The following is an 11,084-nucleotide window of genomic DNA, read 5'->3' on the forward strand; positions in this document are numbered from 1 at the left end:
GAGCGTAGGGAGGCTTCACAGCTTGGAGCAGAGGGCCAAGCTGGCAGGATCCTGTGCATCTGCTCTGCGTTTTGCAAAGGGAAAATGGATCTTCACAAAGCAGCAGTATTAATGGAGCAGTGGCAGCAAAAAGTGTTCCTGTTGCTGCTTGGTGTCACTCCAGTGGTTGAATTGCCTCTTGCTCTGAACTGGAGCCTCTGTGGGGCATCTCATTCTGCTTTTTTTTTCTTTTTTTTTCCCCCTCCGCACAAGGAATCCAAAGTCCTGGCAGAGCTCCCTGGCACATTCTCGGCAGTCCTGTGGCCTTACCTGTGTCTTGCTCTGTGTGTTTATATAGAGTAATTCCTTCCACTGAGTAACTCGCGTGCTCTGTTTGCTCATCCCTTTCTCGCTCAGACCACATGGGGGACTGTCTTGCCCGCATGAGCTCCCGTCTATATTTAACCCCGGAAGGGGAGCTGGTTTCTGGAGGGGTGACCTGCTCTGACTCGCCTGTTTCTCTCCAGTTTTCTAGATGGCAGCGGCATAGACGACAGCCCATCCACACAGTTTGCAGAGGTGAGTTTTGCTGCCTTGCTTTTTTTTTAAACTGTAGCTGAAAAGAGGTTTTCTGTCTTAGCTTTGAGCACGGTACAGCTCCCTGTAAAGAGGACAGTTGATCTTTGTAAAAGATTTCAGGAACCTGGTGGATTATTTTGAGGGGGCCATTGATATTCCCAGGAGATGCGAGACCTGCCCAAGATTTGCTCCCTGGGCAAGGCAGGAGAAGAAGGATTTTAGCAAGTATGTGAAAGACGCTCTGGCTTCCAGTGACTGGAGTTGCTGGGATGTGTGTCAGTGATACATGTCCAGCCAGAGAGCATCTGACTGTCCATTCTTCTCTGCTCGCTGTTGTTCTGAGCACAAGAAGGTTTTACCAAAACTGGAACTATTTAAAAAGTCAAAGCCTATAACAAAATTGATTTTATAATTCAGTTGCGTAGGCTCCCAAACAGGGGCTGATGGGCAGCAGGGCCTGGAAGCACCTTTTCTTACACCATTACCTAAATTCACAAGCAGCCAGGCGCGTGCTGAGTCAGGCTCCACAAATTCCCCCCTTAGCTCATGCTGTAACCTTGCCTGGTCACCTGGGAGCGTGGTGGCGGTGGCAGCACCTCTTCCAGACCCCAGAGAACAGCAGGCTGCTTCGCTGTCTGACTGCAGACTCTGTTCTTAAGAGCTCTGTAAATAAGCTTGGTTGAGCTGTAAAAAAGATGGAAATGGAATCCTCTCCTCTGCTTACAGGCCTTGCTTGGAGATCAGGTTATTCATTTGCTTGGTTATTGAGTAGTTTTAGTTGTTTCCTGGTCCTGCTAGGCTCTTCAGATCTCCTGGTGTCTTGAGGCACAGTGCTCTGGCCATGCTAAGGTTATCCCTGGGTAGGTTTGGAGTATGTGTGTTGCTGAGCCTTCCTTTCGTGTGCTGCACCAAATCCACTCAGTTTAATGCCAGAAGCGGAATCACGAAATAACTGGAATTCCTTTACAGCTTTGTGTTTCGAATCTGGATCCCTCCTGTTTTTTTTTTTTCACTTGCTTTGTTTATGGCCAGTTTGCCTCTCCTCCCCTCTGGTTCAATTGGATCCATTTGTCTTCTGAGCAAAACTGTTGCTTTTATAGTGCTCCTCCCCAGCGTTGTATCCCAGAAATGCCCATGTTTCGGCAAGATAAAGTGATCCCTTCGTGCAGCCCATGTGTCAGTTTACGAAGAGCTCTGGGATGCCTCTGAATGAAAGGTGCTATGTAAATGTAAATGGCTTTTAGGATTAATAATAAATGAAGATCTTCTCTCAGCAGCAGGCAAGGCTGTATCTTCATCATAACCAACAGACGAACAAGCAAAATTCTCATCTGTGGGATATTAATTCAGAGAAGAGATCATAAACATGATTTCTCCCTTCCCTCTAGTACTCGGCTGATCTGGGCAACGTAAGAGACTTGTAAAGTGAGCTAATTTGGTGTGAAATGGAAATGAAGCTGCTCTCGTGCTGTCATAATGCATGATGAGGGTTAGTACAAATAAGAAAAGAGCAGCCCTTGCGTTATGCTCTGTAGCATTTAATTCCTGCAGTAAGTCTGAGGGCACTGCTCCTTCTAATATCGCTTTTAGAGCGCGGAGCCTAGCCCGAGCATATCAAGTGTAAACAGCAGCGTGCTCCCACGTGGCACACAGAGGGTTTCTCGTCTGACACTCCTTGTTTTGTTATGGCCTGTGAAATTTTTTTATAAACCCGAACCATAAATCTTCAGTGCCCTCCTTGTAGCAGAGCATCAGCTGTTATTTTAATCCCTGGGTAATCTGAATTGCAGGAGAAATCCCTCCAGATGGACTAAAACCAAATGAGTTTTGCATGTGAGGGTAGCCAGAGTGGGTGCTCGGCTCTAAGCTGTGGCTTGGGGACAGGGATGCTCTGCCCTGGATCCCTGCGTGTTGTCGTACGCCCGCCCGGCTCCTCTGCAGCCGGCAGCCTGGAGCAGGGACAGGAGCCAGGAGCTCTGCAGATTCATTGGTTGCTCCCAGCAGTGCCCGACGCAGGCAGTCTGTCCAGGCAGTCTCAGCTCTCGCTTGGATTGACACCAGGCTGGCAATTTGACTTGGTCAAGGAGCGTGTGGGTTTTGGCACCGGCAGCAGCGTGGCTGCTTGCCCTCGTGGTGGGAGATCTGCTGCGGGGCCGGGCCGTGGGCCCGGGCCGTGGGCTTACGTGTGCAGCCGGATCCCACAGGACAGTGTTGTCTGAGTGAGACCTTTCATTAGCAGCCATATCCTGCCAACCTGTTTTGCAGCATCAGGTAGCCTGAATTGGAGGACATAGCCAAAGGCACAAAGCTTCCTTTTTTGGGGCTGTACTTCTGTTGTCCCTTTGGCCATGTCTGTTTGCCACCTGTGGCAGTGAGGACACTGAGCACTCTTCATACTTTGTGGCTATAAGTCTCCCTTTGCCGGAGAAGTGGAGATGCTGAGAGGTGATGAGACATGCTAGAAGCCCTGCAATGAGCCTGTGGTAGAGCAGAGACTTGGGGCCAGGGTTTCCAGGCTGTGGTCCAGTGTTATCTCCCCCAGTAGCTCAGCTCTTTGAGGGAGGGACAGACCCTTGTAGTGCCTGGGATGGCTTAGCAAAATATATATTCTGTTGGGATCTGTGCATAGCAGAAAAGAGTCAACATGTTGGTCTTCCTGGGGGTGGTACATCTGATTAATTTGGGCTATAATTAAGCATGGTTGCCAGACCTTTTTTCTGGGAGCCATGGCAACCCTCTAAATTTGCTAAATTGCTTTTGTCAAGATGGACTGTGTTTCCCTTGGCCAGCTTTGCAGGGCCGTTTCCAGAGTTATCGCGGTGCTGAGGTCTCGCTTGCCGACAGCAGTGGCAGGTCCAAGGTCCTGGCCCCAGAGGAGGTGTCTGGCTGCGCCCCCGTAGCAGAGTCCCTTCTTCTGTCACAGTGGCAGCTGCCAGGGTGCCCTTCCAGGAGAGGAGCAGCTTGTGGTCCTCACCTGGTGGAGCAAATCCCTGGTTACCCTCGGCGCTGGCAGCACAGTCTTGCGGAGTTGCTGGGTTTAATGACAGAGCTCCGTGTGTTTTTGTCTCACCAGCTTTGGGACCATTTGGACCACACAATGTTCTTTCCTGACTTCAGACCCTTTCTGAGTAGCAGCTCACTGGATCAAGACAGCAGAGACAATGAGAGGGGCCACCAAGCCCATGCCGACCTCTGGGGACCAAGCCGACCTCCGCGATTGCCCATGACACGGAGGTACAGATCCCGAGGCAGCTCGCGCCCCGACAGGTCTCCTGCTATCGAAGGGTGAGTGTCTGAAGTGCCCTCTGGAAGTGCCTCTCTGTCCCTCTTCAGTGAAAAATGTGGGATTCCAGGGAGAATTAGTGCAAAATTGCGACTCTCGCACTGATGGTGGGAGACCCCTGGGACCAAGGAAGCACAGACTTTCACATCAGATGCTCTGCCCTTTGTCCCTCTCGGCACGAATTGTCGCGGTGTAGTAGCTGCGTGGTGGGAAAGGTGGGTTTTGCCTGTAGCAGTGCCAACTCTCACCACAAGGAAACAAGTCAGTGTTTGGGAAAGTCAGTCATTTCCTTTCCCTCTCCCGGCCCTCCCACGCTCTCTGAGTTAGCATCCCTCGTTCCTTCGTGCTGAGGCTCTGTCTCACGGTTCACCCTCCTGGACAGGGATGTCACCGGATGCGAGTTTTGCAACAGTACGGCTGTGATCGATCAGAGTAGTGTTTTGTGTTTTGCTGCCCCTTCTTGCTAAACTGTTGCTGCTGCCCTGTATTTGTTTGCTCAACTTGTTCCTCTTCTCTTTCAATTCCTCCCCTCTCTAGAATAATACAACAGATCTTTGCAGGGTTTTTTGCGAACTCAGCGATTCCTGGCTCCCAGCACCCTTTTTCCTGGTGAGTAGCAAGCCTGGTTTTGCTCATGGCTTTGATCATGGCTGTCCACAAGCTGGTGTGTGAACCCAGTAAACAGCAGCTATCTGGCACTGAGGAGCTCTGTCTCCCCAGGTGACCAGTGTCACTGCTGGCATAAGGTTTCTCTAGGCGTATCGTGCAAGTCTTGAGGCTGGTTTGGCGTGGCTAAAATGGCTTCCTTGAATCTCTGTTCCCTTCTGCAGGAGTGGGATGCTGCACTCGAATCCTGGGGACTATGCATGGGGACAGAGCGGCCTTGATGCTATTGTCACCCAGGTAAGATATGTGTGTGTGCCCAGCTGGAGGAAAACCCAAGCCTGCTGTCCTGGTTTTGGTCTGTGCCTCAAAGTTTTTGTCTGCTTCTTCTCTTGCACTCCTCACCAGTCAGTCCCACTGCTGGAGAAGAGCCCGTAGTTTCCGATGAGGGCTAGAAGAGGTCGTTGGCCTCTGGCTTGGTGGCTGCTTGTGTCCTGCCTCCTCAAAGGGGGCTCAGAGCTGGGAATTGGACCTTACTCGTGGAAATACAATATCTTAGTTTGCCTCTTTGCCAACTTACGTGTGGTACAGGGGTTGCAGGTGCCTTATAACAGGCTCACCAGCAGCTGAGGGTGAGAATCCCCTGCATCAGTCCCGGATTTCTCACCAAAATCAGCAATCTGGAGTCATGAGCCATTTCCTCCTGTGGTTTGTGGAAGGAAGAGCTGAGTCCTCTCCCGATCCCTCGAAACATTGTCTGGCTCCTTTGAGGATCGGGGGTGTCCAGCAGCCTCCATCCACAAACAGTCTCTTCCAGGGTGTTGGCGTCACTGGGATGGAAAGGAAGAGCAGACGGATGCTTTACTGGGAGCTAATTTCACTGCTGTTGTCGTGCTGACACCTCCTGAAAGCGCCTGGCAAAGCCATCTGCTGTCATTCATAACTAGCCCCCGGCTTCCCAGGCTGCATCACACACCCGTCTCGCCCGCCTTACTCACCGCTTCCCAAAATGAGTCTGCAGCCCACATGGCCGCTTGGAGACAGGGCCTTTCTCCTCCCACCCCACACCCAGCAGAGCAGGGCAAGCCCTGGCAAGTGCCGCAGTGGAATTGGGTTGATGTCGCAGTTCAGATTCCGACTGGATATAGAGCTCCTCTTGGCTCCCCGCAGTGTCTGAAGGAGCAGTCCTGCCCATCCCAAGACTTCATGTCAGACCAGGTGTTTTGGTGTGACTTTCAAAGTAAATGAGACTCCAACAAATGCTTCTTTGTCCCCTCCCTGACCATGTTGGAACACATTTGAGCCAATTGCTAAGTGAATCTAGGTCTTAACAGTGTAAAATGTCTATGAATCATATAAAACTGTAACACTAGGAAAGAGATCCTGTCAGCTGCAGCCCATATGAAATGTTAGAGACTCCATGCTGGAGATACAAACCTGTAGGAAACCAGGCTTGTTTGGTACAGTCGCTCCTTGATTTGATGGTGGTAGTGAACTAAACAGCTTCTCTTTATAGCTTCCCCTCGCCCTGTGGGGTTGCCTGTGCTCCCACAGTCTGGCTGTGTCCTGAGAGAGGCAGAAGGCTCCAGGCTCCCTCATTTCTACAGTCTGAGAACTTTTCTTTTCTCAGAACATGTCCACTGACTCCCTTTCAGTTCAAAATCCTCCCCAACTAAAGGAACACCCTCCCCTTTATCCGTGGCATCGTTTCCCTTCCCTCCCTGGCCCTTCAGTTTCCCAGCCGTTGATGCAAGAGAAATGTCTGAAAATACAAGTTGGAAGGAAATGATGAAAGAAGTAGGATCGCTGAGGCTGGAGGCATGAAAGTAAGGTTCAAACACCAAAATTGCTGCTGCAGAGAACAATCACCTGTGCACTGAATATCTAAGCCAGCATGAAATGGCCTTAATTTGCTCATAGCAGGTACAAGTTGGGCAGCAGGAATGTTTCTAGTAAGGGAGCCTTGATGTGGCTTGTATGGAAAGCTGGTGAAATCTGTCGCTGGGGATTTTAAGGAGCAGGTCAGAGTGACATCTCCCCGGGACAGGCTGTGCTGAGCTGTTCCTGCCCTGCTCTTTGTTTTCGGGCCGTAGTGCTCTCCATGCTCTGTGTTTGTACTGAGGATGCTCTGCAAGGCAAAGCCGTGTTTGTACTCCTGACTACAGCGTGCATTTCTTTCTATTCTTTCCAGCTCTTGGGACAGTTGGAAAACACAGGACCTCCTCCAGCTGACAAAGAGAAGATCTCATCTCTCCCAACAGTGACAGTAACTCAGGAACAAGTCGGTAGGTGAAACACAGTGTCCTGTCTCTTCCTCTGTGTCCGATGCTTGTCATTTGTCTCTGAATGCTTTGATGTACGAAGGGTCATTGCAGCGCCTCAAAGTTTGTCTCTAGGGCCTAAGCTCCTCACTCCTCCTGCCAAGGACCAGCCTCTTTGCTGTATCCTTGTGTATCCCTGATGGCTGGCTCACGCAGGAGGGTAGAGGGCAGCACTGCTCCATCCTCCTGAATCACTGGCTAGATTCACCGCTGGAAATATTCATGATTTTTAGCTCCAAAGATCCTGAGCTTTATTCCTGCTGTCATCTCTGGTGTTCAGTTCTTCTTGGACCTCTCATCTCAGATCTCTGCCAATCTAGTCCATCAGGAATTGAAAGCAAAAACCTTCACTCTATAGAGCATGTTTGTGCAGTCTCTAAGCACTGCCTCTTTGGCCTACCAAACCTGTGACTGCTTGGCCTTTTCTAAAAACTTCTGTTTATTCTGTTGTTCAAGTTCTCGTTAAAGTTGGACTCGGCATGTTGCTTTCCTCCCTTTCAGACTGGCTCGCATTAGGACTGGTAGATCAGACTCTGAACATATTCTTGCTGAATTACCCCTGAAAATGTCATATAAAGATCGTAAGTTCCTGTAATGTAGCCAGCAGGAAAGACCTATGGGGTTTTTTTTGTAGCATTTATGGTTTTGTAATTAGCTCAGCCGGGGGATTTATCTCCCCATATTTGCGGAAGGCTGTTTCTGAAGGCTGCTCAAAGGATCCCTTTCCCTCTGAGCTGCTCTATTCCTGGAAACTAAACTGCTCCATTAAAACACACTGTTTGATTAGAAAGGCTGTTTCCATGACAGATATTTCTGTGTGGTTCTTTTTATACACCCATGTCTCTTATTCTTGTCTGAGAAGCCAAGAAGCATCTGAATTTCCATGTTGTAATGCTCAGCCCTGCCTGTTTGAACTGACAGGGCTCGGGCTGGGCTGCCTGGCAGTCGGGAGAGGATTATCATTGTGAGCTTGGTCGCCCTGCTGGTTGCGGCTGGGAAATTTGTGTTAGCATTATAACAGCACTGTCAGCCTTGGTATTAAGGAAGAGAAACCAGATTTTTGCTCTCTCTCCTGTTTGATGTTACGTAGCAGCGTGCTGTGCTCTTGCAGAGGAGGTCGTGTGTTGGAAGCATTCCCGACTAGCCTTGCAAAACTATCATTGTTCCAGGTGAGGAAGTTCTGTCAGGGCTTGGCTAAAATACCCTTAGTTTGAATTGCCTTGTCAGTTAGCCTAATGCAGAAGGCGTACAGCAGATGCTGATGCCACTTTCAGCTTCTACGACAGCAGGATTTGCACCAGGTGCTACCTGGGGGTTGGCCATCAGGAATACAGCGGTTGTTTCTGTCCGAAAAGGAACTTCAGGAATTGTTGAAGATCCCAGAAGTGTCAGTAAAACCACCAGAGAGCTTTGCAAAAGGGCGAGAGGTGGTTCTGCTTCCTTGTTTTTACTGCCTAGGGCTTGACCTGCAAATCCAGCACGCTGAGTAGGACGTCCCTGTGATGGAGCGCCAGGTGTGGTTGGAGATCTCATGCTGTTGAGTTTTAGGTGACCGTCATAAGCTGTTTTGCCTAGGGATCCTCCAGAGTCAAGGCAGAGAGGAGGCTCCTGCCGAGGGAGACTGTCTCCCAGCTGGGTCTGGACTTTGCTCTGAGTCCTTCTCTCCTGGGTGTATCAAGATCAGTCAGTGACTGTCCTGTGCATTAGGGGCTCTGAGCATCTCCCTGTGGGGAATGAAAACTGCCTTTTTTTCCTCCTGTTTTGCCAGGGAGGGAAGAAAGAACATAAATGCTGTCACTCCCCTCCCTCTGCAAACTTTCCAAAGCAAACTCAGCTGTGCGCATCTCTGTCACTGGCTACTTGAACCATCTGTCCTGCTGCTTCCTTTCCCCCGGGCAGCCTGTCGGAGAGAGGCATGAATCCCCTCTGGGCTCGCAGAAGTTGGACTTGTTATTACCAGAGAGCTAAAACTCTCTGCAAGTTACTGTTGGTGCCCTGCCTGCTTCACCCTCCCTTGGTCTGTGCGTCTCTTCCAGATACGGGTTTGGAGTGTCCTGTGTGTAAAGAGGACTACACAGTAGCGGAGCAGGTTCGGCAGTTACCGTGCAATCACTTCTTCCACAGCAACTGCATCGTGCCGTGGTTAGAGCTGGTAAGAGCCTCTGCCCGTGTGGGAACCCTGCGGATGAACGTGGCTGTGAGCTCAGGTCCTGGTCTGGCGGCTCCAAACCAGGCTCTGGAGGTGCCACTAGCTGGATCTGACTGTCTCTGAGCCAGCTCCAGTTGCCTGCAGGTGTGAATCTCTCTTGTAATAGTGAGAAATGGTTTGGAAAGCTGAGTCAGGTCTCAACACTCCTCTTTGTTAGGACAAAAGGTGGATAACGGGGCTGTAGTATGTCACGCTTCTCTAAGGCCACACTTCCAATTGCACCTGCGTCAGCTGGAGCCGCGTGGGCGCTGCGGTACGGGTGCAACAGCCGTGGGCTGCAGTGCAAGGACAGTGGGCAGGAGGATTCCTCCAAGCCGTAGAACGGGAAATCAGCCATCCGCGTGGCGTTTTCATGAGGCCCCCACATTTCCCTTGCAGCACGACACGTGTCCCGTGTGCCGGAAGAGTTTAAATGGCGAGGATTCGACTCGGCAAACACAGAACCCCGAGGCCTCAGCAAGTAACAGCTTTAGCAGTGAAAGCCAGCTACACGATCGATGGACTTTCTGATGCTCAAGGGCTTCTTGGGGGCTCTGGCCGGAGTATTCTTACTACAGATGTACATTGTATTATAATTCAAACAAAAAGAGTAGCAGGAAATATAGGGCAGGGGAGGGAACCCACCCCGTGATATTACTGCAATGAGTGCTGTCTTTTTCCTGAAACTTTAAACTAGTATCTCCGAGCGAATCGCGTCTCCATCGGAATCGCCTCTTTAGTCCTAAATTCAGAGTCTTTGAGTGATTTGACTTGATTTTATACTTGTGAAACCTTTACGTAGACGTGGCCCCTTTGAAGGGGGTGAGGAGGGCAGGGAGGTTCGCATCCGCGGTGCGGACCCTGTCTGGGTCCTGAGATCTCCCGCGGAGCCGTGTCCGCGCGGGGTCGGCTCCCCCTGCCCTCACTCCGCGTCCCCCCCCCCACGGAGAGGTGGCAAAGGCGGGGAAAACGCCCCCGTTACCGAGTTCCTTTCGGCGAAGGAGGGCATGGAAACAAGACGATTTTTGACTTCTCTCCTCCGGCCCCTTTCCGTGCCCCTCGGACCATGTGGGTGGAACCGAATCCAGGAGTGGTTTTTTCCTCTTCTCTTGAGCGCGAGCAAAAATGTCTGTGAAAGAGTATTCTAGGTTTTCCCAAGGGAGAGGCAGAGGTGAAGATGGAGGTGTCGAAGGGTCTCTGGATCAGGTGTCTTACTGAGGCGTGCTGGCGGAGAGAAGTGCGCTCGTGTGGTCGGGACGCACAGGAGCCCACGGTTCTGGGAACAGGAATGCACAAGCGGGTTTTTTTGTCTTGTGAACTTCTCTCCTCTTTTTTTCCACCCCCTCTCTTTTCCTTTTTTTTTTTTTTTTTTTTTTTTCCTCTTTCTTTCTGGTCCTTCTCCATGTGCCTATGTCCCCAGGTCTGTCCAGACCTGTCCCCCACCCACAGTGAGTCATTTAGGATCCTTAGCTGGCTTGTATCATACGGACCACATTAAATGCACCCTTCAGGAAAGCAGACCTAACTGTGCATAACCATTTTACTAGCTGATTCTTTGGTGTTTAACACAAAAATCTTAATTCTCTCTTAGTCTGGTAACTTTAAGAGAATCTCTTTATTTTTCGCAGATTTTTTTTTATTTTATTTCTATTCCACTTCTGTAACATTTCATCCATGTTTGACTTCTTGTTTTTATTGTCCAAATCATGTCTGTGCTTAAGGCACCCACTAAACCACCGTGTGGCAGCGTTAAAGCCCCGGCTCAGCCCGGCAGCAGGCGGGAGGGAGAGGTAGGTCGCGTCTAAACATGTCGCCACTTCATTGCTGTAACGGTGTACTACGTACACTCGATTTAAACTAGTGTTTTGTTTGCTATTAAGTCAAATAAAGGCCTTTATAAAGAAGTCTAGATGTTGAGAAGATTGTTGGGGCTGGACGAGGTGGTCAAGGAGCCTGGGAAGCTACCGCAGGACTGACTGGGGTGAAAATGAGCTAGTGGGATTGCTGTAGGAGGGTTTTTCTGCAAGACAAATCCTCGCCCGCGTGGTGGAGGTCGGCGCGCGAGCCCTAACGTGGGCCGGGGAGGGGGTGGCCGGCGGGAGGACGGCGTTTGGGAGGCAGCGGCGTCGTC

General features: G+C 50.6%; 1 protein-coding gene across 1 annotated transcript in view; it reads left to right on the plus strand.

The window, feature by feature from the left end:
- The window catches only part of RNF115 (ring finger protein 115), a 24,386-nt gene extending 13,529 nt beyond the window's left edge, over positions 1-10,857 (plus strand). The window contains exons 3-9 of the mRNA XM_062598145.1: positions 507-558; positions 3,632-3,843; positions 4,379-4,450; positions 4,672-4,744; positions 6,636-6,729; positions 8,802-8,917; positions 9,353-10,857. Of these exons, the coding sequence (XP_062454129.1) occupies positions 507-558; positions 3,632-3,843; positions 4,379-4,450; positions 4,672-4,744; positions 6,636-6,729; positions 8,802-8,917; positions 9,353-9,484 (751 nt within the window). The 3' untranslated portion in view covers positions 9,485-10,857. The remainder of the gene's footprint in view (positions 1-506; positions 559-3,631; positions 3,844-4,378; positions 4,451-4,671; positions 4,745-6,635; positions 6,730-8,801; positions 8,918-9,352) is intronic.
- The last annotated feature ends 227 nt before the right edge of the window (positions 10,858-11,084 follow it).

This window comes from Rhea pennata, chromosome 31 (genome assembly GCF_028389875.1).
Source record: "Rhea pennata isolate bPtePen1 chromosome 31, bPtePen1.pri, whole genome shotgun sequence".
Classification (NCBI taxonomy): domain Eukaryota; kingdom Metazoa; phylum Chordata; class Aves; order Rheiformes; family Rheidae; genus Rhea; species Rhea pennata.